At 57.5% G+C, this 27,863-nt stretch overlaps 3 protein-coding genes and 1 long non-coding RNA gene across 11 annotated transcripts; 3 read left to right on the plus strand and 1 right to left on the minus strand.

Moving 5' to 3' along the window:
- Positions 1-1,045: 1,045 nt before the first annotated feature.
- LOC134476561 (uncharacterized) lies at positions 1,046-10,697 on the minus strand. The gene is made up of 2 exons (XR_010048362.1): positions 10,560-10,697; positions 1,046-2,689 (listed from the first exon to the last, which is right to left on the minus strand). It is a non-coding gene; the product is annotated as an uncharacterized LOC134476561 (long non-coding RNA).
- Positions 6,013-7,660, plus strand: Ramp2 (receptor activity modifying protein 2). Of its 2 annotated transcripts, none has more exons than XM_013149406.2 (4): positions 6,013-6,352; positions 6,639-6,704; positions 7,072-7,180; positions 7,253-7,660. In XM_013149406.2, exons 1-4 carry the CDS (start codon positions 6,028-6,030, stop codon positions 7,506-7,508), a joined length of 756 nt encoding a protein of 251 aa, XP_013004860.2. In that variant the 5' UTR covers positions 6,013-6,027; the 3' UTR covers positions 7,509-7,660.
- A 91-nt stretch (positions 10,698-10,788) lies between the features above and the next one.
- Vps25 (vacuolar protein sorting 25 homolog) lies at positions 10,789-15,290 on the plus strand. 2 transcript variants are annotated; one of them, XM_063251628.1, is made up of 7 exons: positions 10,789-11,013; positions 11,202-11,347; positions 11,923-11,976; positions 12,536-12,624; positions 13,146-13,211; positions 13,391-13,466; positions 14,758-15,290. In XM_063251628.1, the coding sequence occupies exons 1-7, from the start codon at positions 10,961-10,963 to the stop codon at positions 14,868-14,870; spliced, it is 597 nt and encodes a 198-aa protein (XP_063107698.1). In that variant the 5' UTR covers positions 10,789-10,960; the 3' UTR covers positions 14,871-15,290. The 2 variants fall into 2 exon arrangements, with proteins under 2 accessions (XP_063107698.1, XP_003467048.1); XM_003467000.5 differs by lacking the exon at positions 13,146-13,211 and having other exon boundaries at positions 10,809-11,013.
- A 516-nt stretch (positions 15,291-15,806) lies between these two features.
- Wnk4 (WNK lysine deficient protein kinase 4) lies at positions 15,807-27,529 on the plus strand. Of its 6 annotated transcripts, none has more exons than XM_063251616.1 (18): positions 15,807-16,567; positions 17,688-17,860; positions 18,494-18,714; positions 18,906-19,063; positions 19,511-19,599; positions 19,684-19,900; positions 20,700-20,964; positions 21,087-21,208; positions 21,309-21,433; positions 21,519-21,636; positions 21,826-21,942; positions 24,850-24,969; positions 25,385-25,987; positions 26,060-26,120; positions 26,215-26,620; positions 26,695-26,894; positions 27,025-27,122; positions 27,189-27,529. In XM_063251616.1, exons 1-18 carry the CDS (start codon positions 15,956-15,958, stop codon positions 27,207-27,209), a joined length of 3,726 nt encoding a protein of 1,241 aa, XP_063107686.1. In that variant the 5' UTR covers positions 15,807-15,955; the 3' UTR covers positions 27,210-27,529. The 6 variants fall into 6 exon arrangements, 4 of the variants coding, with proteins under 4 accessions (XP_063107686.1, XP_063107688.1, XP_063107687.1 ...); XM_063251618.1 differs by having other exon boundaries at positions 27,207-27,529; XM_063251617.1 differs by having other exon boundaries at positions 25,388-25,987.
- The last annotated feature ends 334 nt before the right edge of the window (positions 27,530-27,863 follow it).

Raw genomic sequence — 27,863 nt, forward strand, 5'->3', positions numbered from 1 at the left:
TATTCTGATTAATGGTACTGCTTTATTCAATATTCTGTTTTGCTAAGTTATATAATGCGCTGCATTTCACTTTATTTTGATATGCACAATCAAAAGAACAACTATTGTGAAGATAATAAGATATACTGTGATACCTATTACTGTTATCCCAATAACCTGCTGTGCAGTTCTGTACCATTTTCACACACTGTCTCAGTTGGCTTTATTCTGTCTTGCTCTGTTGCATTTTACTACCTTCAAAATAAAAATAAATAGAGACCCTAAGGCATAGTTACAGTTGTGGGGAGCCACGGGGTCCTAAGTCCAGCCGGATGAAGGCTCACTGGAACCAAGGCCACACCCAGGACCCAAGTCGAGGTTTATTAATTCTGCATGAGGGGACGGGCTTAGGGATGAGTGACAGTGAGAGAGGTGGGGAAATGCATGACTGCCCTGAGCTGGGCTGGGTAGGAGGCCTGAGGTCACCCCTGCCACACGCAGAGGGCAGGAAATACAGAAAGTAACCTGCAAACACAGCTGAGCTAGTAGCTAATGTTCTGGGGCTGGTGACTCAGCTGGGATGCACAGTCCTGTTTGCCAGGGAGTCATGGCCCCTTTCTGGAGGCTCAGTCCCAGCCCACAGCATGAAGCATGGCTCAATATCCCACCCGGGTCAGCCACATATGTGGGGAGTTGCTGGGCGGGGTGACACTGACTGGTCACCTTGCTTCAGAGATGACACAGCAGCTCCAGTTTAACCAAAATGGAAAAACTACTCTTCTTTCAAGGAGAGTTGTCCCAGAGGTTCCCCACACTGAGAGAGGAAGATTGCGCTGGTTGGAGGCCAGCCCACGTTACATAGTGAGACTGTCTCAAAATACCAAGTAAATAAGTAAACAAGTGAACATAACTGCTTTTAGCATTCACCTATCAGACACAGATCCAGGGAACCTTTGTAAGATGTCTGTGTCACTCTAGTTTTACACAGGGGACCCTGAGCCCACAGAAACTTTCAGCATGGCCGTTGGCCACCTGGCAGTGAAGAAAGCAGGCATTCAACCAGGTCTACATTACTACCTCCAAAATCTGCATTTTTCTCCATCAGAGGAGTGTGGCCCGATGAAAAGAACAGGAATCCGAGGCTGCTAAGGCCTCGGAGATCTCGAAAATGCAGCTGTCACGAGTACACATGCCGCACATTTGGGCAGCTCTGCCACGCACCACATGCTTACCATGGGCCTGGCATTGGGTCCAAGCCCTCGGCATCCAGCCATGGCCTGCAGCAATGCACAATAGGCAGACCCCATTGTGCAGCCACAGAGCAGGTCCCTAAAGCCAGGTCCTCTGTACAGAGTCACACACAGCTACGTTAACAAAGGGTCTGGGGTACACCCAGGCCCTCTCAACCCCAACGGGCATATGCAGTGAGCCAGGAGAGCCATGCACCATGATAATCTCCCATGCTGGCAGGGACCACATCTTGCCTCAGTTTATTTCTCTCTCCCTTACTCTCCCTCACCCTGCTTCCTTCCCATTTTTGTGGTACTGAGGATTGAACTCGGGTATTCTGCCACTAAGCTAAAGCCCTAGCTCTCCTACCTTTTAATTAATTAATTTATTTTTGGAGGAAAAGTCCCACTAAATTGGTCCTCTGAGGAGTTGGGATTAGAGGCATATGCCACCAGGCCCAGCTCAGTGCTTTGTACCTTTTGGGTTTTGTTTTGTTGTGTTCTGACTAGGTGTTTCATTAAGTCACTAAATCGCCTGGTGTGGAGCACAATTTGGGGTCTTCCTGCTTTGGCCTCCCAAGTAGGTATGATTCTAGGTTTGCATCACCACACCCAGGGCATTAGGGTCTTAATTAGGGGAAGGACATGCAAAGGCGCTATTGCAGAAACAGTGGGGTGGGGAGAGACTGGGTGGGGAAGGTCCTCAGGGCCAGGGTCCCTGTCCTCCTTCCAGCCATTCCCCTTTCCTGACTGTCTAGCAGTTTGACTCCCATCAAGTTTTTTTTTTTTCTTTTTTATCAGTACCAGGGATTGAACTCATGACCGCACCCTTGCAAGGCAGGCTTATGCCGCTGAACTAAATCCCCAGCCCTGGCTCCCATCAAGTTTTGCAGAGTGGAAGTTAAAAGCTCAGGCTTCAGGGTTGCATAGCTGCAAGCATCTGGCAACGATAGTTATGGGGCCTCAACCAAATTATTTAACCTTGCTAAGGCTCAGTTTCCTCATCTGTAAAATGGGTTGCTTGGACCCCAGCTCTAACAGCCTTTATACACACAGCATCCTCCCAGGCAATGTGAACACAGGCAGTGGAGTTGGCAGGAGGTGTCCCCCCAGCAGCTGTGAGTCAGCCCCGGGTGCTGGAAGATGGCTGTGTTCTCAGCACAGCTAGGCAGGTACCATGGACACTTGGCCTTCACAGTCAGACTGTGTGACTGTTCTCTTGTAAATGTGGCCTGAGCTCTGCAAAAAATACCCTTTGCTATGTGATGTCTGGGTCCAGGACTGGGTACATGGCTTGTGGCCTTGTCCTGGGATCTTCTAAATTCTGGGAGAGTCCAGCAGGTCCTGGAAGAAGCTGTCCTTCTCTCTTCCTCTCCTGGCCCAGTGATGACAGCTGGGTGAGCTCAACAGAGCACATGTGTAGTATATCAAGGTCCAAGCTCAATCCCCAGCCATCCCTCCAAAAAGATCACTGTTCAGATCTAGAGCAAGAGGGAAGACAGAAAGATATAATTAAAGATTAAAACAGCCAGGTGTGGTGGTGCAAGTCTGTAACCCTTACAAACTGGAGACTAGTCCGGACTACAAAGTGAGCTCCAGGCCAGCCTGAATTGCATAGCGAGACCTCGTTTCAAAAAGACAACAGAAAGAAAGAAAGAAAGAAAGAAAGAAAGAAAGAAAGAAAGAAAGAAAGAAAGCTAAAGGCAAGCAGTAAAGATATGAATCACTAGGGTCTGGTCCTGGCTCTGCCCGTTGCTGGCTCTGGACCTGGTGCTCCCTGCTCATTTCTCCACAGAAAAGATAATGCTGGTGTCAGGGTGGGGAGGTTTAAATATGTGGGGGGGGGCCTAGGAGTGTAGCTCAGGGGCTGAGTGTAAGGCCCTGGGTCAGTTACACACATACACACACACACACACACACACACACACGCACGCACGCGCACACACACACACACACACACGCAGCATTTAGCAGGGGCATCAAAGCACACAGCATGCAACAGTCAGTGTGTGTTCAACAAATCAAACCTACTATTCCATTCCCAGGGGTTGGGGAGTAAAGCAGCCTGGAGCAGACATGTTCTCCCTGCAGGATCCAGGCTCCCGCACCAGGTGGACGGTGGCTCTGGAGCAGAGCAGCTCCCTCGTCAGCTGGCTCCAGCACGCTCCCCTGCTCCCCGCTGCCACCTCCTCCACTCCCAAAGCCAGGCCCAGCCAGGGCCTGGGCTCTGGTTCCTCTGTGTCCCCTAGGCTCAGTCTGTTCACAGGCCTCTGGGCCGTGGCCAGCTATGTAACCCCATGGGGGCTGCTCTGCGTGGATTTGCTCAATCTGGGGGGGGGGCGGATGCTTCTTACCCCTCCCCGGGGCCAGTGCCAGTGCTGCCCTGGGCCTGGGTGTGTCTGTGGGGCAAGCTCCCCCTGGGCCTTCAGCAGGACCCTGCTCAGGAGCAACCTGGCTGTCTCCAGGTGAGAGATCTTCAGCAGGGCCAGATCTCTCTTCGCCAAGCACTGGCATGGCGGGGCTGGGAGGGGTGCAGAGGAACTGGGGATGTAGCTCAGTGGCACAGTGCCTGCCTGGTAAACAAAGCAAGGTGCTGAGTTCAATTCCCAGTACCCCCCACCAAAATGGATGCAGAGAAACAAGGGAACTTGTGAGAACCTTAAAGATAGGTTCCACTGAATACAAAGGGAAACTGAAGCCATCACGACGAGGCCTTAAGAGGAAAGAGAAGGGCACGTCGTGTGTAGGGTCACAGAAAGACACCCAGATGCACTGTTTCATAACTCAAGTGTCTCTTGTATTATTTGCACTTAAAAACTTTTTTGGGGGGCTGGGGATTTAGCTCAGCGGCATAAGCGCCTGCCTTGCAAGCAGGCAGTCATGAGTTCGATCCCTGGTACCGATAAAAAAACGAAAAAGACAAAAAAAAAAAAAAAAAAAACTTTTTTTGGTGGGGCCCAGGATCTCACTAGGTAGCCCAGCCTGGCCCCCGACTCTCAGCGATCCTCCTGAGTGCTGGGATGACAGGTGTGTGACACCATGCCATACTAAAAGTAGAAGTGGGCTTGGAAAGGGGAAGAAAAGATCCGTGATGGGTGGGGCCTTGAGAAGCAAGCTCAGCCTCTTCCTGCTGCTGTGGAACCCCATGTGTCCTTTGGAAGAGGAGATGAGGGCTTCAGTCCCTTTTCAGTTCCGAAGAAGCCCCAGAGCAGCTGGAGGTGACCAAGTGCCTCTGAGGACCAGTGGAAGCTTCCAGCCCTCCAACTGGTGTGGAAAGTGAGTGGGAGGAGAAAAATCAACAGGAAAGAAAATTCCCAGATTGTCCAACTCAAGGGTTTGCCCAAACTCAGGAATGATTGGAAGAAGCTGTTCCTTACAGAGTTCCACAGTATTAGACAAACTTCACCTCCACTGCACACTGAAAAGAACAATTCCTAAACGGGGCGGGGTGGGAGGCACACTCCTATAATCCCAGCACTCAGGAGGCTGAGGCAGGAGGATCCTTGTAAGTTCCTGAACAGCCTGGGCTACAGAGTAGGAGACAGGCCAATTTGAGCTGCATAGCGAGACCCTGTCTCAAAATGACAAAAACAAAACAAAACAGAACAACCCAAAGGAACCCTTTTTGATTCTAAGATCAAATGAAGATGTTCAGCTCTAGAATTGGGAACCAACCTGCCCAAGGCCCTGACACGAAGCAGAGACCACACAAGAAGCTGCCTTCAAAATCTTAACCAGGGGCTGGGTGTGGCAGTGCGTGCCTGCAATCCCAGCACTGAAGAGGCTGAGGCAGGAGGGCTGCCTGGGTTTGAGGCCAGCCTGGCTAACATAGTGTGACCCTATCATGAACAAGATTAATTGTAACTAGTGTTTGTCTTTGTGTCCATTATGCCAGGCTGCCCTAATTAAAACCCAGCATTAGTTCTTGATAACTTGGATATCGGTGCCAGCCACAGTCCTCAGCCCCAGTGGCCAGGGCTTCTAGCCTGCCTCGTCCCTGCCTGCACAGCCTCTCTCTGAAGCCTGCTCCCAGCAACGGAGGCTCCTGGCGGGGAGGGCAGGACAGGTCTGATCTCTGGTTGCAGTGGCTCTGAGGCTGCTGGCTCTTTTCTGCATCACGCAAGAATGGTCACTACCAAGAGGCCTTGGGGGCATTCATCCCCTCTGCCTTGGCTGAGGATGACACTCGGGCCATAGAGGATAACAGGCTGTCTGTGGCTGTGAGGTAAGTCTGAATCCAGAGATGAAGAGTGAAAGGGGCAGCCCTGGTGGAAGCCAGGCCATACACTGGGAGGACAAGCAGCATCTGGCAGGTGCTAGGTGCTGAGTGGGTGTGTCTGGGAGTCGGGACTAGCTTTTGGAGAGGCAGCTCCCAGGCTCCTCGGCTGCTCCAGATCCCGGGCGCTGAGGCAGCAGTCCTGGGGGGCTCCTGCTTCTGTCTTGGGGTTTCCTGGGCTGTGAGTTCGGCAAGTCTCCAGGGAAGGACCAGTGTGTGCGCCATGAGGGTGACCGATGCTGTGGCGGAGGGCGGGGGGCGATGCCTGAATTTTACAGAAAGCCAGAGACCTTTGAGGCGGCACAGCTGGGGAGCAGGAAGCTGGAACTGGGGCCCAGATCTGGTGAACTCCAGTACTGGGCTCCACCCATGAGCACTGGCTTCCTCTGTAGTTGGTGGTCATCATGTAGTCGTGTGGGGTTGGGGGAGCCAGGCTCCGAGCTCAGTGCCACGAACACACAGGGCAGTGCATCCACCATAGAGCCCAGCGGCCTGGGTCCCAGCTTCTTCCTGCGGCCCATACTTGGTGGACCCCAGGAAGGGATGTATGGACCTGGCTTTCCCCTCTGCCCGGGGCTCAGTGGAGCCCCTGGCTTCTCCTCCCTGGTGTGGCTGACACCCGTGGGTGTCCCCGGGAAAGGCCCTGGCTCCGGCTCCGCCCTGCCTGGCTCGCACTGCACCGGGAGGGCCCACAGCAAGCAGGGCGGGGGAACTGTCCAGCAGGCCCGGCCCCCGCCCCCCACGTGGCCGCCGCTGCCTGGCCGCGAGGAAACGCGCGGCTTCCTGCGCCACTGGGACAGAGAGGGGCGCCCACTGTTCGCGATGGCCGCGCGCCTCCGTCCGCTGCTGGCTCTGCTCGCCCTGGGTAGTGAGCACGCCCGGAATCCCGGGATCAGGCGTCGGGGGAGGGGATGGGGGCGACCCCGGTTGGGAGGGCGAAGCTCAGGCCGCGGCACCATCTGCAGACCGCTGGCGAGGGTGCAGGGGCTTTGGGCCAGGATGTGAGGGGGCCACGGCAATGCTCCCCTTCCCCTCCTCCAGGAGAGCTCCTGTCCTGCCAAGGCCACAAGGCTTTCAGGGTCTCAACTCCCACACTCACCCCAACCCCCTGCCAAACCCCTGGCACCCACCCTGCTCCCTTCTGCTTCCCACAGCTGCCCTGTGCCCCCAGGAGACCCTGGCTCAGCCTCTCCCCACCACAGACACCTGGAAGTCAGAAGGTGGGTACCGAAGGCATGGGCGGGGCACCCTAAGCAGGAAAGCCAAAGCTGGTGGGGCGGGGTGGGGTGCAGTGGGGTGTGGGGGGTTTCTCTTTCCAAACCCCCAGAATCTTCAGGGTTCCCCACCAGCTTTCTCAGTCTCCTCCTGCAAAGGCCGTGCTTGACATTGGGCCGGCTGCCCAGACAGGTCGGGAAGAAGATTCCAGAAAGGGTGTGTATGGTGGGATTGGCGGATATACACCTGGAAGTCATTAATAAGACTCCAGTGCCGGGACCCTCCTCTTGGGGTCTTATTGGGAGACACTTTAGGAGGAGTCCTGTGTTTGAAGACAGGATGTGGATGCACCCTGAACATCTGTACCCACAGGCCAGGTGGTGGACAGCTATGAAGCCAGTGCCCAGCTGTGCTGGGCCGATTATAAGGAGCACATGGACCTACTGGAAAAGGATTGGTGTAACTGGACCGTGATCAGCAGGTAGGACAGTGGCAGGTGGCAGAGCCCGGGTGGGACATGCACCTGGTGCTCACCCAGGTCCTCTCTGTCCAGGCCCTACAGTGCCCTGCGTGATTGCTTAGAGGTGGAGGCGGAAGTCTTTAGCCTGGGCTTCCCCAACCCCCTGGCCGAGAGGGTCATCTTTGAGACCCACCAGCTGCACTTCTCGAACTGCTCGCTGGAGCAGCCCACCTTATGCGACCCCCCAGAAGATGTGCTCCTGGCCATGATCATAGCCCCCATCTGCCTTATCCCCTTCTTCGTCACGCTGGTGGTGTGGAGGAGCAAGGGCACGGAGCTGAAGACCTGAAGTGGGTAGCACTGCCTGGAGGGTCAGTTGCAACCTCTCCTGTCCCTGCCTCCTCTCTCTGTCCCCTACCCTTCATTGCCATTTCAGAGCCTGGCACTGGGATCCTGGTGCCAGTTTTGTAACCTTCAAAATAAAACGTTTTGTTTTTTGTACAGTGTCACCTCCCTAGAGGAATCGATGCCAATCACACAAGCATCAGGTGCTGGCCCTCAGTTGGCTTCCCTTTACCTGTCCCCCACCCCCAGGCCAAAGCCGCAGCCTTTTACTCCTTCCTCCTGGGAGGGGAGGGGCCTTTCCTGCCTGTGTCCAGACCCAGCTCTGGGAAGTGAGCAGGAAGAGACTCCCTTCCGGTCTCAGGAGGGCGCAGGGCCCAGGACTGGGGAGGCTGGGGGAAGGGCAGAGAAGATGGGGCTGAGGGGGGGCGGGGAGGCTACCTGCACACTCAGCCTTTCCTCCTCTTCATGCCTCCCCCACTCCCAGGGAAAACCAGGGGAGCAGCACAGTCTCTGCCTAAGGACCTCAGAATGGCAGCCAGAGGCAGCAGGAGAGAGGGCCTACCACTGCCCCCACCCCGGGTCCCTGGCCTTCATCCTGCATTGTCCAGTGCCATTGCAGCCTACAGCCCGGCCAAACGCTGCCCCCTGGTGCCCACTAGGGCCAATGACCGGATGATGTATGTGATAGGGAAAAAGCTTAGGCTGAGGTGCGCTGGGCTTTGGAGTCAGGGAACCTTCATTTCCATTGTGATCTCCAGTCTCACCTGGACCCTTCCGGCTGTCTCCTGAGACATTGCCAATCTAGGGGTTTGCCTGGCCCTCCCTGCCACTGACCCCTTCTAGATGTGAACAGTATTTCCCAGTCAGGCCAGTTCCCATCAGAGGGCACCCCTGTCCAGCCCTCTCCAGGACACATCTTGCCGGGCACCAAGAACAAGTCCCTTCTCAGCTGGGACACCTGTCTCCTGGAGGCACCTTCAGCCACACTACTTCCTCCTGAGCATGTGCATAGCCACCTTCTGACGTGTTTTCAGAATGCTCCTACTCATGTTGAGATCCATGTCTCCCTCCAGAGATATGGGTTTCCAAGGAACTGTTGAATTTTCAGTTGAGCTAAACCTTTGCTCTTTTTCTACGAATACATTTTCCTTTCCCAAGTGGTATCCACCCCTTCTTTGCATTTGCATTTGTCTTCATGCATCTTACTAATATCCATCAGGAGCCTGCTGTGCAAAGCCCTTATGTGCACACTGTGCTGCAAAGATACTGGCTGGATTCTGCCCTCTTTGGGGTTCATCTGGTCAGGAAGCTGACCTGTGTCCAAAGATATAGAAACCCTGCAAAGAATGATGACCATAGTCCAGGTGGGGAAGGTGAATTGGAAATGGGGAAGCAGGAAAGAAATCTGTGCAGGGGGGAGGATTAAAGACAGGCAGAGAGTCCAAGCAGCAGCACTTGGGTCTGAGGGATGAAGAAGATACGTTTTCGATGGGTGGCTTGGACTTTGCATGTAGGTTACTAGACAGAAGATGACAGCAGTGATAGAAAATGTCACTCCTGCAGAGGAAGAGTGACAGTGGAAGAGGTTCCAGTGTCTCACAGAGCATTGGAAATGAGGGTCGGAGAGGTGGGAAGAGGTTGGATGTGGAAGGAGAGGCTTGGGAACCTTTTGCATAGAAATAGAATATGAGCCCATAAGAGAGATAAGAGCCTGAAGAGAGAAGGTGCAGCAAAAAGGAATGGAAGCATGAGGAGGAAGGGAGCTGGGGGACAGCTCAGCGGGGACAGCACATGCCTGGCAGGTTCACGGTCATGAGTTGAATTGCCAGTACAAAAAAAAAAAAAAAAAAAAAAAAAAAAAGACGGGGGAAGGAAGGAGACAGAGGGAAGGTCAGGGAGGTGGTGTAGAAGGGATAAAATGGGTCAGGAAATAGTGGTCTTGGAGGAAGCGGGGGCCCTCTGAAAGCTTACCCCACTCACTCAGTGAATGTGGGTCTCCCTGTGGACCAGGATGAAGGGCGGCTCTGGCAGAGAAAACGTTAGGGAACATGTGACATGGAGGAGGCAGAGTTGAAGGCTACATATGTTCTTTTTTTTTTTTTTTATCGATACCAGAGATGGAACTCATGACAGCCTGCTTGCAAGGCAGGTGCTTATGCTGTTGAGCTAAATCCCCAGCCTGCTGCATATGTTCTTAAAGTGGGGTGTTATGGTTTGTGTCTAGATGTCCCCCCATGCAGTTATGGGGAGCAGGCTTTTTCAAAGGTAGCTGAATCCAGTCTGTGACTGATTCCTAGTGCAATGCTGGGATTAAGGCTGGGTGACAGAGGGTCGGTCCACTGACTGGACTGTCCCCACCCTAATCCCAACAGTTCAGATAAGAGAAAAAGGGCAGAAAGAAGGATGTTTCCCCCGTGGCTCTTGCTGTCTTCTGCTGCCATGAATGGCTGCCCCTCTGCTACTCTCCCTTCCTTGGAGCCAGTTGATAATGGACTGAAACCTCCACAAACTGTGAGTTAAATAAACTTGTCCTCCCTTAATTTGGGGTGTCAGGTATTTTGTTTCAGCAACAAGGGAAAAGTAACTAAGAGATAGTATGACCTGAACATGTTTGCAGCCTCAGTGAGAGCAGCTAGGGCAAAGGGAGAGAGGTAAGAAGGTAAAGAGGAAGCCGGAGAGGAGAGCAAGGAGATATACTACAGGCTTGAGTTTGTGAAGAAACAGTCATGCTTCTTCCTCTGAGTCCAAAAGGGAAGACTTGTAAAAGTGGGGAGCAATGTTTGAGGGATGGCCTGAACCTGGTGACTAAAGGGAGCGAGAAAGCGGGACAAAGAGGGACAAAAAGGGAGACAGCCTCAGTCTTGGGAGACTGGAGTGAAAGGCACTCTGCAGAGAACAGAGAGCAAGTGTAGCAGGCTGAAGAGCACGGAAAAGTCTGAGTGTTTACTTTTGGGTAAAGGGGACTCGATGGAAACCATATGGTCCCTGGGATGCTCTGAGAGCCCAGGACTGAGACCTGCCAGGGAGTCCGAGGCTTAGTGACTATGTTTGGTACCTGCTCCTCCAGCAATACTCCATGGAAGCGGGATAATCCTGGTTTAGAGACTGACAGGCAAGGCACTTCCAGGTGGCCTTGAACTCACTGCACTCCTGCCTCAGCCTCCCGATTGCTGCGATATTGCTGCGATTATAGACAGCCGCCAGGAGGAGACCGAATCTGCTTGCATTCTTACAGCTGCGCTGCTCTCAGGAATTCATTACTTTTTTCTGGAGTTGAGCCAGGAGGCTCCCTAGGCCTCTTTCCGTTCCATTGGCCAAAACCCCGTAGGACAAGGGCCCGGGACCCTTTGGGCCTCTCAGCTTCCCGGAACCTTTGCGCTGCACTTGCCAGGCGGACGCGCTGAAGTGGACACCGGAAGTCCCTTGCAGAGTTTCCGGGTTTTCGGGGCTACTACGATGGCGATGAGTTTCGAGTGGCCGTGGCAGTATCGCTTCCCGCCCTTCTTTACGTGAGGCTCCAACCCCGGAAAGCCCCGTTGTGTCTCCCTCCTCTTCCTGGGGCCCTGGGTTCGGCCCCGATGCTTCGCTTGGGAGGGGGAGAGGACCCCGCCGCCGCCGCCCCCTCCTTCGACTCCTCGCTTCTCCCCACATGCGCCAGGGCGAGGACTGACCCCACGCCCTCTGACCCCGCCTGCAGGTTACAGCCCAATGTGGACACGCGGCAGAAACAGCTGGCCGCCTGGTGCTCGCTGGTGCTGTCCTTCTGCCGCCTGCACAAACAATCGAGCATGACGGTGATGGAGGCGCAGGAGAGCCCGCTCTTCAACAACGTCAAGCTGCAGCGTATCCTGCGTGCTGCACGCTCGCCCCGAGCCCGGATGGCTCCTCCCGCCCCCGCCCCCGCCCGGGCAGGCAGCTTCCCGGTAGCCTGGATACCGGGAAGAGCCGACACCCATTTGTCCGCACATGCCACACCCAGCCCTCTCGGCCTGGGCAGTGTCCAGTGCTTGGTTCTTAGAGTCGGTGCCCTGAGGCTGACCGGAGCTCTAAACCACAGCCCTTTTCGCTATTTGGATCTCTGGTCCTCTCTGGGGGAGGTTCAAACCTGATGGACCTTTAGTAGTTTTCTCCACCTGTCCCACACCTTCCGAGAAGTAAGGCTTATTTTATGTTTGATGCATTCCCAAAACATCTATGGAGAAAGGCTGAAGGCTGAACGAATGACACTTTCACCTGCTACGGTGCTTCTCAGTGGAAGACATCCACCCTCCCTCGTAGTCACAAAATGCTAATGTGTATCATGTTCAGAAATTGCATGGTTGGGTGGTGTAGCGGACAGGTGGTTCTCAGCATGGGATTGGCTGAGAATTTTTAGCCAGTTTAATTCCCATGTATGCCATTCCTTAACCCTTAACCAGGGAAGCTCCCTGTGGAATCGATCCAGATTGTTTTAGAGGAACTGAGGAAAAAAGGTGGGTTCAGTTCCTCCCGGTTCCTTATATTTCCTCCTACTTGAATTTCCCTGAGGGCAGATTAGGACAGGTCTCCTTAATAACTTTTTCCTCTGCACGGGCTTGAAGCCCAGTATTCTATACAGTAGACAGCTTGATTTCTGGCTCTCCCCAATGGAAATAGCTCTTACCTGTGCCCTGACTCTGAAGAGGTAGAATAAGAATGAGTGTCTTGTCAATAGTATTAGAAAAATAAATATAGAGTCTCTCATTCTCAAAGCAGAATCTTTTCCACATTGACCCACCTTGATGTTGGCCTCTTCAGTCCTTTTTTAAAAAGAGTATGATTTCCCCCCCCCCTTTTTTTTGTCTTTTTGATACAGGGTCTCACTATGCAGTTTTTTTGTTTTTTGAGACAGGGTTTCACTATGCAGTTCAGGCTGGCCTTGAGCTCACTTTGTAGCCAGACTGGTCTTGAACTCACAATGACCCTTCTGCCTCAGCCCCCCAGTGCTGGGATTATAGGAGGGTGCCACCACTCCTGGCTTAGAGCATGATTTCCTAAGTCTCTGTTTTACAGGGAACCTGGAATGGTTGGATAAGAACAAGTCTAGCTTCCTGATCATGTGGCGGAGGCCAGAAGAATGGGGGAAGCTCATTTATCAGTGGGTGAGACCATCCTGCATCCACATACTGAGCAGTGACCCATGGTGGAGGGAATAGTCCCTGTGCCAAAGATACTAGTGTTTCCAGAACACACTGGCCAAATGCGAAAGTGGCAGAAAGTGCAAGTGTAGACCCTCTGGGCAGTCGCCTTTCAGTGACTCAGTTTCTCTGACTGTATAGAATCTCCTTTTCCAGGGGGAAGCCAGAGGCAGGGTGAGACCGTGTTTGGAGACTGTGGCACTGGGACCCAGAAGTGCTGTTGGCCTGAGCTTCTGGCCACAGATAAATGGCCACAGTTAACTGGGGAAAAAAGGGCAAAGAAATGGGGCCCTCTCCTGCAGTGCAGCTTTTATGGGGTTGTCCACATCAACTTGACATTCTAAGCTAGTGTGGATGTGGGGACAGAACACTGGCCCCCAAATTTCTAGCCACCAGCAGCAGCCCCACATCTTCCCGTGGGAAAGGGGAGAGGAGGGAGCATCAGCAACCTAAATATAACAAACACCCCACCCATCCCTAAGCAGGGAAGCAGGCTGAGCGAGAGGTCATTCTGCGGATACTTGAAGTCCTGTGGTCTGGTGGTTCGCCGTGTATGTGTACACACACAAATATAGCACCTGCAGGGTTTGTGGTTTGGGGCTACTGCAGGGGTGACAACCCTGGTTTGGGAATAGGGACCAATCCTAGGTGAAAGCTGCGGAGCTGCTGACCTTGCCCCCTCCCAAGAGACTCTTGGTCCTCATTCAACCCTGGTTTTCGGTATCCACAGGTTTCCAGGAGTGGCCAGAACAACTCCGTGTTCACCCTGTATGAACTGACCAGTGGGGAGGATACTGAGGGTGAAGGTAATGCTTTTCCTATCTCAGTGTCCTCAGAAAGCTGCCTGATCTTGGTTTCCCTGATACTCAGACTTCCCATTTTTCTGCCCCTGCATCCCAGGCTAGAAAAGTTCTTAGCCCACACCGAATATTCTGTCTACCACCCAAATTTGGAAAACTCCTTAGTTTTGTTTGCAGGGCTGTACGTGCAGTTTCCCAGGGGTACAGCCCACATGTTACCTGATCTTAGGGGTACAGGTGACCCAGAAGTTGAGGTTTGCTGCTGTGGATGCCAGCCAAGGGCCCGGTGTGGACGATGAAGCCTGAAATCATCTGCTTGCTGACTCAGGCTGTCTTTCACCCCTTATTTTTTTTTTTTTTTTTACCCACATGAGTCCAGATAAAATCACCCCTTATTTTTATAGAGGGCTCAAGATTCGTGGGTGTCAGCTGAAGGGATTGGGCTAACACCCCAGCCCATTTAAATACTCTGGTTTTGGGCTTGGCTCTGATTTTTTACAGAGTGTACACACTTGCTTAGCTCTTTTCTCTGGTCCTGATTCCCAAGGTCTCCAGTAGTTTCAGTCTTCACCAGGGGCCCTAGGGTCTGCCTCTTCCCCTGCCAGGCCCCGGTTGCCCCACAGTCTCTGGTTTTTGGCTGCAGGTTCTGCCTGCAGGCCTCTGCTTGCCGCTCCCATCATCACCCCATGACTTCAGCTCGGCCTTGGAGCTGGGCCCAGCCCACCGCTGGGGCTTCCTCAGAATGCCAGCTCTTGGCTTGCACTGAGCTTGAGGGGGTGAGGTGAGCCAGCCTGCCAGGGCTTGCCCGCTGCCTCACCTGTCTCCCCGCTCTCTCGTATCTGCCACATCTCCAGATCCACAGCTGGCCCTGGGCACCCAGCCCCAATCTTGTCCAGCTCTGAAGAGTGCAGCTTGGTACTGGCTAGACTCAGTGTCAGGATGGGGCCTGTTGACCTGTACCAGTACGTGGCCAGGTTCCATGCTCAGCTACAAGGGCCTGGCCCTACGTCATCAGGGCTCCTTTTTTGTGGCTGCAGGTGTCTAACCAGGGCATCAAATAGTGGGGGAGGGGAAAGAGCTTGGGGGCAGTTTCCAGGAATTCCAGGGAGGGGGAAATAAGCCTGACTCAGCCTCCTTCCACCCCTACTCCTAAGACATACTGGGAAGTGGGGCAGTAGCTGCAGTGGCGCAGGTGGCCACCTCATACCTTAACCTGGGAGGCTCAGCTCCAGGCGATGGCCATCCACAGTCCCCTGAGGAACCGAGTGCCCCTGAATGCCCCTCTGTTCCTGTCCAGAGTTCCATGGGCTGGATGAGGCGACCCTCTTGAGGGCTCTGCAAGCCCTGCAGCAGGAGCACAAGGCTGAGATCATCACGCTGGGTGATGGCCGTGGTGTCAAGTTCTTCTAGCAGAGCCGCCTCCATACGCTCACCGCCGACTTTGCCAGGGCTCCAGGGTCCCCACAGACTGGATCTGTGACCCCACTGGACCTCACAGGGCTCCAGGCCGAGGCTGGGACACAGGGATGGGGGTCCCCGGCCCACTTGTCTGTCTTGTGGGATAAGGGAGCCTGGGGTGCGGGAATGAGAGACGCCTGTCTTGTCCTCCCTGCTTGTCCCTTAGCCTGACGTGCAGAGGCAACTGGCAAGCAAGTGCCTGGGCAGTGTCCATCTACCCTCTTGGGCTGGTGCTGGTGCTTCTGAGGGGTGGGGGAGCCCTGGCTGCTGGTGCCTTCCCAGCAAAGTGCAGACCCTGAGCCCCAAGGTCGGGCAGTGACCTGTGTGATGTGTGTGGCTCCGCTGTTTTATGCTACTAAAGTCTCAACTCCTGCTGCTGCCTGCCTGTGTGTTACTGCCTGAGGGGCTGAGGGGGCCCGGGAAGTGAAGCAAGGCCTGGGTAGGCCGTGTGGTGGGAGGCAGCCCAGCCCACAGGCCCCTCTTGCCGTCCTGGATGGTGGTGACCAGGGAAGCTGAACGGTAAACCGGATGTGGACTTTGGTTTATCGGGGACTTTGGCAAACAGAAGAGAGAAAGCCCACGGTGAAAACTGGCTGTCTGGCCCGGCCAGCTGGGGCTGGCAGGACTGTGGGGATGGGAGGGCTCGCCCTGCCCCCGGCGGGCACACCCTGCCCTGCGCTGACCAGCGGGGGAAGCCAGCAAACCCAGTCCTTTCCACTGACCTTCGTGTCTGCCTGGGGCCACTCCAGCTGATAGGACGGGGAGCCGGCCTTATCTGGGGCGCGCAGGCTGCGGGGGCCTCCCCCCCACCCCCCGCACGCCCGGGACCATGCGAGCACTTCCGCTGCTGCCCCTGTCCCTGTGCCCTACACCCAACAGGTCCACGCTCGGAGCTCTGTCAGCACGAGGAACGACGCGGGAGGGGGGCGGGGCCAGGTGGCAGGGCGGGGCCGGGCTCCACGGGGCGCTGCGCACTCGCCAGCTGCTGTCGCCCCGCGCCGGTCGGGTCTCCAGGCTCGCAGCGCCCGGATCTTCTGATGCTGGTGCCCTGGGCTGGAGAGCCCGCGGTCCCTATGTCCCAGACTGAGGCCGACTTAGGCTTGCGGCCCCCGCCACCCCCAGGTCCCGTGGGGCCGTCCCGTCCGGGGCCCCCTACCCGCCGCACGCGCCGCTTCTCAGGACGGACTGAACCCCGGCCACGCGCCCTGTGCCCCGGCCGCCGCAGCTCCGTGGACCTGGGGCTGCTGAGCCTCTGGTCACAGTCTGTGGCACCCAGCCCCGAACCCCTAAACTCACCAGACCTCGTGGGCGCAGGCCCTGCGCACAGCTCACCGCCCGGCTCCCAGGAGCCCCCCGAGGGCGCGTGGCCCACAGCCGCCCCGACGCCGCCCACAGGTTCTGTGCTTACCAAGCTTGCGCCGGCACCGGGGAGACCCGGGCCAGGAGAACCACCACAGGTCTCTGATGCCACAGCCTGGGAGCGACAGCGGGAGCTGGAGGAGGAGGAGACAGAGACTCAGGCTGTGGCGACGTCCCCGGATGGCCGGTACCTCAAGTTTGACATCGAGATTGGGCGCGGCTCCTTCAAGACCGTGTACCGCGGGCTGGACACAGACACCACGGTGGAGGTGGCGTGGTGCGAGCTGCAGGTGCCGCAATGCCCCGGGGGGCGGGGCAGGACCCGGGGACTGGTAGGGGCCGCAGCCAGGGAGGATGAGTTCTCTGGGACCACAGCTGGGCCCAGAAGGAGAAACTGAGGCAGGAGCATGCAGCAGCTTCTCTGCAGGCACACACTCTCACTGTGAAGTGTCCCTGCAGCTCCCTGAGAGCTGAAAATTGGGCGGGGAGCCAGTTCAAGGCTGGGGCCAGCCCCTCAGTCTCCTGCCCTCACTGTCCACCTTTTCCACTTGAGAATTGCACAGCAACCCATTCCCTTCGTGGACAAAGGTCGGGAGGCTGGAGGCTGTTGTGCCAGGTCTGCCCACTCCAGAGGGGTTCAGGGTGGTCTGCAGCAGGCCAACTGCTGGGCTTCTCCCCAGCTGTGGGAAGAGGACCAGAGTGCTGCCTCGAATTCCTCTGTCCCCTGGGCTTGTCCTTCCGGAACCCAGAGGACACTGCTTGGCAGGACCTCCCTCTTCATGCTCCCACTCTGATGTGGGTGGGGAGGACCCAGCCAGCTGTGCCCCGGAAGCTCCAGCTTCAGATAGAGTGCACACCCCTGGGGAGGGTTCCCCCTCTTTAACCCTGGCAGGGCCCCTGTCTCTTTGCTGGTGCCAGGGCTGCGCTCAGGCTTGGGGCCAATGCTGAGAGGGGAGGGACGGGGAGGGAGTGAGACTGGGGTGGGGGGTAGCTCTGGCCCAGGTCTTGGATCCTTCCATGTACTTTCCTTCGTGCCCTCACCGTCTGTCTGAATTTGGCAGTTCCCAATTTCTGGGGCCAACCCTTCAGTGGCCCCAGATCCTTGCCAGTGGTCTGCCTGCTGCCTGCCCGCTGCTAGCCCAGTGGCCACCAGGCTGGCCACAAAGGCACTATTGAGCTGAGAAATCCCTGACGGGGCTGCATAAAGGCGCTTGTGTTCAGCAGGGGTCCCAGCCAGCCCAGAATAGGCGTGTCCTGGGGCTACCTGAGGGGACCCAGGAGCAGAGTAGGGGTTAACCCCACCTGTAGGCTGGGCCCTTGCCCTCTCTGGGGCGCTCTCCATGCTGTTTCCTCCCATCCCTGGAGTCCCACGGAGCTGACCTGACCTCGTCTCCCATCCCCCACCCACAGACTCGGAAACTGTCACGTGCTGAGCGGCAGCGCTTCTCCGAGGAGGTGGAGATGCTCAAGGGGCTGCAGCACCCCAACATTGTCCGCTTCTACGACTCCTGGAAGTCAGTGCAGAGGGGCCAGGTTTGCATCGTGCTGGTCACCGAACTCATGACCTCTGGCACGCTCAAGACGTGAGCTTTGAGATGGTGTGGGGGCCCTGCTTCCTGCTCCCCGCCACCCCTCACTGCTTCCCACACAGCCAGGTCTTGTCCTGGGAGAAGGCCTTGTCTCCGGCCCTGGGCTTTCCCTGCCTTGCTCCTGTCCTGCTGCTCCCTTTGCACCCCCCCCCCCCGCAGTGTCCTGCAGGCTGGCTCTGCCCTCCCTCTTCCTGCAGCCCAGAGGATCGGACCTGGGACTCCTGCCTTAAACCCTTTCAAGGTTTCCCTGACCCTAGGAATAAAGACCACATTGCTAACCTACTGTCAAAGTCATGCCCCAGCCCAATTCCAGGCAAACCAAGTTCCCAGCACTTCCTCCCACCTCACCCTGTAATTGGCCCTGTCCCTGCTTCCCTCCAAGCACAAGCGTGGGTCCCCTCTGCCTGGGGAGCCTCTGTCCTATCCCCCTCACCCTTGACTTGGCCTCCTTCAAGTCGTAAGAGCTTTACTCACGCCTTCCTGTTCCCTGGTGCCCATTCTCCAACCCTGACTCAGTTTCTCCCGAGGGCCTGACTGGGCTGTGACGTGGGTGGTGGATGCAGAGCCAGCAGCTGGGTGGGAAGAGGGTCCTTTCCCCACCTCGACCCTGGTGTTGCCCATGCCCAGATACCTGCGGCGCTTCCGGGAGATGAAGCCCAGGGTCCTTCAGCGCTGGAGCCGCCAGATCCTTCGGGGCCTGCACTTCTTGCACTCTCGGGTACCCCCCATCCTGCACCGGGACCTCAAGTGCGACAACGTCTTCATCACTGGTCCTACGGGCTCTGTCAAAATCGGGGACCTGGGCTTGGCCACACTCAAGCGTGCCTCCTTTGCCAAGAGTGTCATTGGTGTGCCCCTCTAGGAGGCCTGTGCCATGGCCCCCACCCTGCTGGGCAATAAGCCTGGGCCCTTCCCCGCCTCCCTCAGGGCTTCCTGCTGCATGGATTCAGGGGACCATGGGAGGCCTGTGTGTGCCCAGGTGGAAGGCTGGGCCCCTGGGAAAGGCCCAGCAGTCTGACCCCTGCCATGGACCCCACAGGGACCCCAGAATTCATGGCCCCCGAGATGTACGAGGAGAAGTATGATGAAGCCGTGGACGTGTATGCGTTTGGCATGTGCATGCTGGAGATGGCCACCTCTGAGTACCCGTACTCCGAGTGCCAGAACGCTGCGCAGATCTACCGCAAGGTCACGTCGGTGAGAGAGGGGCTAGGGAGCAGGCTCTGGCTGGTTTCCTGCTCCAGTCGGGCTGTAGTAGTGCCCTTTTGTTCCTGAGGATGGACTGGGTAAAAAAATCCTCTGGTATACACTTGGGAGGCTGAGACAGGAGGATCACTCAGAGGCCAGCCTGGCCTACATAACCAAACCCTGTCCATGGTACCTTGGCGCACACTGAAGGGTACTGGATAGGTGGATACACAGGGGCACAAACCCACACAGGTATTAGAATAATAACACACAGCTCCTGAGCATTTATAAGCTTGTGTCCCACCTCCTGTCAGATCCTTCTGGTTACCCAGGGGCTGGGCAGGTAGAGGCATAAGGTTCAGCAGTTGCCCTGTTTGGGTTCATGCTGGCTCCCACGCTGGGCAGCAGGCACCACACCCATCTGAGAGGCCTCGCCTCACATCCTTGTCCCTGCAGGGCACCAAGCCGAACAGCTTCTACAAGGTGAAGATGCCAGAAGTGAAGGAGATCATTGAAGGTTGCATCCGCACAGACAGAAAGGAGCGGTGAGGCCAGGCAGGCGAGAACAAGGGTGGGGAGGGCAGGGCAGGTGTCTGCCTTGCACTGCCCGCTCACCTGCCCCCCCCCAGGTTCACCATCCAGGACCTGCTGGCCCACGCCTTCTTCCGTGAGGAGCGTGGGGTGCATGTGGAGCTGGCTGAGGAGGACGATGGCCAGAAGCTGGACCTCAAGCTCTGGCTGCGCATGGAGGACGTGCGGCGAGGGGGGCGCCCGAGGGACAACCAGGCCATCGAGTTCCTGTTCCAGCTGGGTCGGGATGTGGCTGAGGAGGTGGCCCAGGAGATGGTGAGCGGAGACAGGAGCAGTCCTTGCAGTGTCTCCTGCGGGTGTTCCAGCCCTAACTCCCTGCACCTATGGCAGAGTCCTGGCCTCCTGCAGCCTCTCTACCCTGCGGCCCTGCTCGCCGGTTTGATTTACCCACTCCCCTTTCTTCTCTCCCTTGTTCTTTTTCTCATCTTCCTCCATGCTCAAAACCACCTGCTCTGGTATGGTCCTTCCTTCATTACCACGAGGGGCTTAGATTTTGTTGGTTTTTTGAGACAGGGTCTCACTGTGCAGTCCAGGCTGGGCTTGAACTCATTGTGTTGGTCAGGCTGGACTCAAACTCAGCAATCCTCCTGCCTCAGCCTCCAGGGTGCTGGGATTGCAGGTGGGCGCCATTATGCCTGGCCAGGACTGCACTGAGTGCCAAGGTGCTAAGTCAGCTCACCCTGGCTTGTGATTACCTCACCCAGCAGAGCTCACGCTGAAGTGAATGGGGAGGATTAGAAGGCGGTGGGGTGGATGCTGGTGGGAGGGGCTGTGGATGTGGACCTGGGAGATGGGGGCAGAAGGCTGGGGGCTGGACTTGGAGGCCTGGCAGGGGGAAGGGTGGAATTTGGGATCCTCTAGAGGAGTGGCAGTCTCGAGGATGGCCAGGTGTCTCCCAGTGTCACTGACAGGACATGTTGATGGCTGTACTGGGGAGTCACCAGTGCCCCAGCTCAGTGACTGCTCACTGATGGCTTCCTCCTCTATCCCTGAATCCTGGAGGCCTCTGCCGGTGTCATAGTGGGTCCCATGTCTCCTTGTCCCCCATCTCCAGGTGGCCCTGGGCTTGGTCTGTGAGGCTGATTACCAGCCGGTGGCCCGGGCTGTGCGTGAGCGGGTCACTGCCATCCAGCGGAAGCGCGAGAAGCTTCGGAGAGCTCAGGAGCTGGAGGCCCTGCCTCCCAAGCCAGGGCCTGTGCCCACGAAAGTCCTTGAGGCTCCTGCAGCCTCTGGCGCATTCCCTCTGGAGCCAGAGGAGCCAGAGGCAGACCAGCACCAGTCCTTCCTCTTCCGCCACACCAGCTACTCATCTACCACCTGTGAGTCACCCAGGGTGGGGCCACAGCCCGAGGCCCTGCTCCCCACAGACCCTGAAGTCCAGGCGGCCCCTGCTCTGCCACCCCACCTTTGTGCTCTGTGTGATCCCGTTGTCCCCCACCAGCGGACTGCGAGACCGACGGCTACCTCAGCTCCTCTGGCTTCCTGGACGCTGCAGACCCTGCCCTGGTGACCCCTGAGGAGGTGCCCTCTAGCCTGGTGGAGCCCCAGCTCCATCTGCCCTCGGTGAGTGGGGGTTGTGGTCTGGGGCCCTGGTTTTTGGAAACCTCTGACCCATACCCCCTACTATGAACGCCCTGCTCGTTCTCCCCTCTGGTGTCCTCAGGCGTGTCGGGGTTGTCTCCCTGACCCCAGCAGCCAGCTGCGCCTGACCTCACAAACCTGGTTTCAGGCTTTCTCGGTCTCCATCCCAAGGTCTGGTCCCAGCAGTGACTTCTCCCCTGGGGACAGGTATGCTCTGGGGGGAGTTGGGATGCCAGGCTGAAACACTGTCCCAGAGTCCCCTCAGACACCCTGTTTCTCTTCCCCTTTGCAGCTGTGCCTCAGACGTAGTGTCAGGCCTCAGCAACGTGAGCGAGGGGACGGGGCACACGCGCAGACCCGTAGGGAAGACTCCCCGGCGCAGACCCCGCTCCCGGCTGTGGGTCACAAGTGTACGAGGGGCACTGGCACTGGAGAATGGGGAGCAGCGATGAGGGAAAGGGGTCAGGATGTGTGGCTCATGCCCTGGGGCAGCCAGGCCCTGTGCAGGCAGGCGCTGGGCAGGAGTGGGCCCGGCAGAGCGGCCTCACGTGGTTCGGTCACAGGCATCGACCTTGCCCTGTCTGACTTTGACTCTGAAGGTCTCCAACCAGAGTGACAGAGTGGTTGAGTGCCAGCTGCAGACCCACAACAGCAAGATGGTGACCTTCCGCTTCGATCTGGACGGGGACAGCCCAGAAGAGATTGCAGCTGCCATGGTGAGGGGATGAGGGCCCTGTGATGGGTTCTCCTGGAGCCCTGTGGTGCTGTGGAACCTGAGCCCACAGCTTGGGTGCCCACGCTGGCCACTGGCAGCTCACAACCCAAGGTCACCTCTGCCTCAGGGAAGATGCAGGTGCCATGGAGATGCATGGGATCTGGGTCCCTGGGTGCCATGACACACTGGCTGTCAGGGTGGGGTGGGTGGGCAGCAGAGACCTCCAGCCAGAGGTGCAGCCCAGGCAGAGGCTTCCCCAGGAGGAGCTGCCTGGCATGCTCAGAAGGACTCCAGAAGGAGCCGCTGTCGCTGGCAGGAAGAGTCCTGGGAGCAGGAGGACACAGGTCTGGACAGGCAGAGGGGCACCAGTCAGCGGAGGATGTAAGCAAGGCCAGGGTGACATGGCAACACAGAGATGATTTTTACGGGACTGGGCCTGGATGAAGGAGAGGACGGGTTACGGCAAAAGGGAAGAAGGCTGTTTCCAGAAAACCAGCCGCTCAGGCTCTGGTGACACAGGCTGAGCCTGTAGCTGGCGTGGAGCCCCATGAAGATTGGCTGCGCAGGTGCGGAGCCAGGGAGAGGGACAACCCAGAGAGCAGTCGGGGTGCAGGGCAGAGGGACAGTGGCAGCATCCTTGGCAGCCTGGGCTGGAGAGGAGCCCAGAGGCCTGGAGAGCACTGCCGCCGGGCACTGTCCCTGTCCTGGGTGGGAGGCGAGGCTGGGTCATCGGAAGACACGGATGCAGAGGCAGTGGCAGGAGGACATCAGGCAGAGCCAGTGAAGTGTTTCAGGAAGGTGGCACAGGTGCAGCCACAGTAGGCCACCCTGGCTCCCACAGGGAGACGTTCTGGGAGAGCTGAGGCATCACCTGGGAGCACTGCTGTGTGGCAGGGGACACCACCCTGGGTGACAGGGGCAGGCACTTGGGACTTTCAAGCTCCACCACCTTCCAACAGGCCACCAGCACTCTGGGCAGCTGGATGCTTGGGGTCCGTCACCCCAGAGCCTTCTCACTGGGTCTTTGTGTCCAGCTGGCATCGGGAAAGCCCAGTGGTCCTCCTCCCTGCCTGACCAGTCCGATCTGTGGCAACAGAGCGCCCCCAAGATGTGGGTCTGAGCTGGTGGCTTTTCACCCCAAGTCTCTGGTGGCTGTTCGTGGTTCTGGAGTAAGGACCGAATGCAGAGTTACCGCCCACCCCCCTTCCTGGTCTCCGCTCTAAGCCATGTCACTGTCCTCCCTGCCCTGTGGTCTCATCTCTTGGTGACCAGCAGGGTGGAACTGAGGAAAGGCCAGGCTTGTGTGGCCTGTGCAGTTCCATGTTCTCTGTTGGAATTCAAGGAACCTGGGCAAGTTTCTTCCCTTCTACCCTCCTCCCTTCCTTTCCTGGCTTCCTGTGGAGCTGGGGTTAAGCCCAGGGCTACATCTGGCCCAGTCGGTTGCTGGGCAGGTGCTAATACTTGTCTGGCAAAGATGCTTTGAGCTGATAAGCCAAGAGTGCATGAGAAGTGGCCACACAATGCTCTTCGAAGGGCTGCTTTTCTCAGCCAAAGGAGTCAGGTCCAAGCCCTGCATGGTGCCTGCCTGTAAGCCCACTGGGGAGGCTGAGGCAGGAGGGTCACTGCAAGTTTGAGGCCAGCCTGGCTACAAAGTGAGTTCAGACCAGCCTGAACTGCATAGTGAAATCCTGTCTCAAAAAGAAAAAAAGGCAGGTCCAGTCTCAAAGAGTTCTTCATAGTGACACCACAGGCAGACCGTCCCTGGAGTTGTGTGACCTGGCTCAGGAGGTCACTGGGATAGCACTGTTTTTTGGGGGCTGGGGGAAGGGTGATTGGTGACCAGTACAGATACTAGGTGTGGTATGGTTTTTGTACAGAAATTGAACCGAGGGCTTTTGCACTGAGTTCCCTCCCCAGTTCAGTTTTTGCTTGAGACAGGTTCTCAATGTTACTCAGTTACCCAGGCCGGGCTCCAGTTTGCAATCCTCCTGCCTCAACCTCCCAGCATGCTGAAATTACATGCATGTCATCACACTGGCTATAGGTTTTTTGGTTGTGTTTTGTGTGTGTGTGATGGTGGTGGTAGTGGGATAAACAACAGAATACCACTCAAGGCGATGCACACCCGTAATCCTAACACTCGGGAAGCTGCTGAGGCAGGATTGCCACGAATTTGAGGTCAGCTGGGCTACGTAGTGAATTAGCATTCAGCCTGAGCTACGTAGCAAGACCCCACCTCAGAATCAGTGCATAGGTCAGTTTCCCACAGTAGCTATTTTGAGCATGGGGTATGCAGTGTGGCGGGGTCTCCTTGGCTGTGATGCAGCCTGCAGAGTGCTTTCACTTTGCATTGCTGAGCTGCCATCACCCTGGAGTTTCTGTCCAATCACTGTGGGCAAGGTTCCCAAGTGTCCTGCCTGTCATCGGCTGTCACTGGCTGGCCTGCAGGAGGTAGCAGTGCAGAGCTGTCTCCACGGAGTTTGGGGCCGAAGTTCTTGCTTCTCTGTAAATGCAGTGCTCAGCCACCTGTGTGGCTGACAGTGGGTGCCTGATGCTTGGGCAGTGGAATGTGACTGTCACTGCCAAGGGGCTTATTTCCACCTAACTGTCATGTGTGTATTGGGCCCTCTGCGTCTGCCTCAGGGGCCTGAGGAGGGCAGGGACCAAGGCAGCAGCATAGGGGACTCAGGTCTGGGCGTGACTTTGGCTGCTGCTGGTCCGTGTGTAAACTGTCCCCACCTTGGCAGGAGGCGTAAGACCCCAAAGCCAGCTGTCACTGGCGAGTGTGGTGCTTGTTCCAGGCGCCTGGCGTGCTCATGATGTGACCACAGCGGGACTGAGTGACCACTCCCCAGAGGTAGGCGTGGAGGCCCCAGGATCAAGCTGACCCTGCCCTGTGACTTCCCAGGTGTACAACGAGTTCATCCTGCCATCCGAGCGTGAAGGCTTCCTGAGGCGGATCCGGGAGGTCATCCAGCGGGTGGAGACACTGCTCAAGAGAGACCATGAGGCTGCCCCAGGCCTCCAGGTCAGGCCCGCTTGGCCCTGGTCCTCATAGGGTCCTGGGGTCAACTCCCTTTCCCTCCCTCGGGGACTGGCAGGCTGCCCCACCCCCACCCCCAGCAGTGTGATGGGAGCTGGGGACTCCTAGAGAAAAGTGGTGAATGTAAACTGTATTCTTTTCGTTAAAAAGCTATATTTTGAGGTAATTTCAGACTGCGGAGGATGTCACAGGGACTGCTCAGGGAATAGGACTAGGCAACTTCTTCCAGATCTGCCAGCTGTGAAGGGTTTTGAGGCCTTAGCTTCTCCCTTCCCTCTGCCTGCCTGTGCGCACCCTCTGGGGTACATCCCAGCAGCCCTGTATCCCAGCGCTCCCATCCTGATTCCGTCCCCAGGCTCTGGTCCCTCAGCCTCTGCTCTGTGACTGTTGTGTTTCTCAGCAGGAGCCCTCCAGCAGTGTGGACTGGGTCCCACCTCGGGACCCTTCTGGGAAGGGACACTGGGGACCAGAACCTCAGGCCACCACCACCCCAGCAGAGCTCCAGAGCAGTTGTGGCTGTGGCTGTGGCTGTGGCCCCGGCCTGGGCCAGTGGAGCTGGACCTTCTCTGACACCCCATCTCTGCCTGGGACACCCTTGTCCCCTGCAGCCCCCAGCTTTCCCGTCGCTTCCTCTCCATGGCCCCTCACTTGCGGCCAGCCCTCTAGTCCCCCTCTACAGTCACCCTGCTCCCCACTTTCCAGGGGCTCTCCCCCTAGCAGCCCACAGAGCCCCTCTCCTCTCCCTCTCTGTCCCTCCCTGCCTGCCACCTCCCTGCCTGCTGCCACCACCACCACCACCGCTGGCCCCCTTCTGTCCCTGGCCAGTGCCTTCTCACTGGCTGTGATGACTGTTGCCCAGTCCTTGCTGTCCCCCTCCCCCGGGGTTCTTGCCCAGGATCCCCCAGTGCCCCCAGGCCCACTGCCGCTGCCTTTGTCTCCACTTGCCCCTGGAGGCCAGGAAAGCCTTTTTCCCCAGATGGCCGAGGCAGAGGCAGAGAGTAAGGTAAGGAAGCCAGGGGGCTTGCTGACCGGGGAGCCCTAGCCAGCCACTCCTTCACACCCCTGTACTGTGCAGGCCTCCCTGGGTCCCACATGGCCACTCCTGGGCGAAGCCAGACTGGCACCCATCTCGGAAGGTGAGGCCTCTGGTCTGGTGCTCGTCTTCCCTTGCCCTCACCCCTACCCCCTGTGCATCCCACAGCTCGCTTTGCGTCCCTCTGTCCCCCACAGAGAAGCCCCAGCTCGTTGGGCGCTTCCAGGTGACCTCGCCCAAGGACCCAGCGACACACCCTCCCATGCGCCCAGTGAGCCCTGAGCCCCCCAGCTGCCCTAAGCTGCCAACCCCTCTACTGAACCTGGGCAGCTCAAACACCCAGGATGCGGCTGGGCCGGGGCCGGACACCGGGGAGGCTGTGGCCAAGAGCACCTGCACTGCCGAGGGCCCAGGGAGTCCCGTGGAGGAGAACAGGGATACGGGGCTTGAGCCCCATATGGGGGACAGCGCTCTGGGCCTGGGCCACCCCAGCCCAGTGTGGATGAGCTGCTCCTACAGCAGCTTGTGCCTGAGCAGCGAGGAGTCGGAGAGCAGTGGGGAGGACGAGGAGCTCTGGGCAGAGCTGCAGAGCCTGCGGCAGAAGTGAGTGGGGCAGGCAGTGGTGGTAGTGCCCACTGCGAGGTGGCAGTGGCCATTCGTGCTTTTCGCGTCCACAGGCACCTTTCTGAGGTGGAGGCACTCCAGACACTCCAGAAGCAGGAGATTGAGGACCTGTACAGCCGGCTGGGCAAGCAGCCCCCACCAGGCATCGTGGCCCCGGCCGCCATGCTCTCCAGCCGCCAGCGCCGCCTGTCCAAGGGCAGCTTCTCCTCATCCCGCCGCAACAGCCTGCAGCGCTCCGAGCCCTCGGGCCCTGGTGAGCCCGAAGCTGCCCAGCCTCCTCCTCTCTGCTGATGCCCCTTCTGCTTCCTGCCGCCAGGCTGGGCCATTTCTGCCTGTGGTTGGGCCCAGCACGGCCCTCAACCACCCTCTCGGTCCTGCTCCAGGCATCATGCACAGAAACTCCCTGAGTGCCAGCAGCACCAGCTCCCCGGAGCAGCGGGCAAGCAAGGGGCTGACGTTCACCGGGGATGCTGGCAGGATGGTGAGGGCGGCCATGGGTGGGGGCGCCCAGCAGGTCTGCCTTCCGCCTACCTGAAGGCTTCTTCAGCACCCCTTTATCCTGCAGTGAATTCAGAACAGAAGCCAGCATCTCCCGTACCAGGGCCCACTTCAGCGCCTGTGCTCTCCGGACTAGATGCTTTTCTGACCGGCTCAGCAAGGAGGACCAGCACGCAGGGGACAGGCACAGAGAGGGCAGTTACCCACACACACAGGGACTGTGCTGCCACAAGGAGGTGGAGGTCTGTAGCCTTGTTGCCTGCCTTTCACCCTGGCTCCAGTCAAGGGCTGACCACTCCACTGTCCCACCCAAGCCCAGATGCTTCTAGAGGGTGCACTCGTGGCCAACCACAGTTAGCAGTAGCCAATAAAAACTGCTGGAGATAAGGACCACGAATCTGTTCCTGTCCTGCTTTAGCAACTGGGCATTCTTGAGTGAAGCAGAGGAGGATGGAGAAGGGACATACCTTTCTCAAGGGGCATGGGTAGATTGGGGGTTGTGGCACATGCCTGTGATCCAACCCTTGGGAGGCTGAGCCAGAAGTATCACCAGGAGTTCAAGGCCAGCCTGGACAACACGGAGCCTGTCTCTGACAAAACAACACAACCAAGGGACATGGGTGGAAGCTGACCAGCTGTCAGCTTCCTGCCAGCAGCTGAGGAGGAAACTGCAGGCTCAGTAATCCACCTGGCCAATTAAGATCTCCGCCAGACCTACCCTAGG

The sequence above is a fragment of the Cavia porcellus genome, unplaced genomic scaffold (genome assembly GCF_034190915.1).
Source record: "Cavia porcellus strain 051 isolate PalLab524CR breed Dunkin Hartley unplaced genomic scaffold, mCavPor4.1 scaffold_6, whole genome shotgun sequence".
In the NCBI taxonomy this organism is placed as follows: domain Eukaryota; kingdom Metazoa; phylum Chordata; class Mammalia; order Rodentia; family Caviidae; genus Cavia; species Cavia porcellus.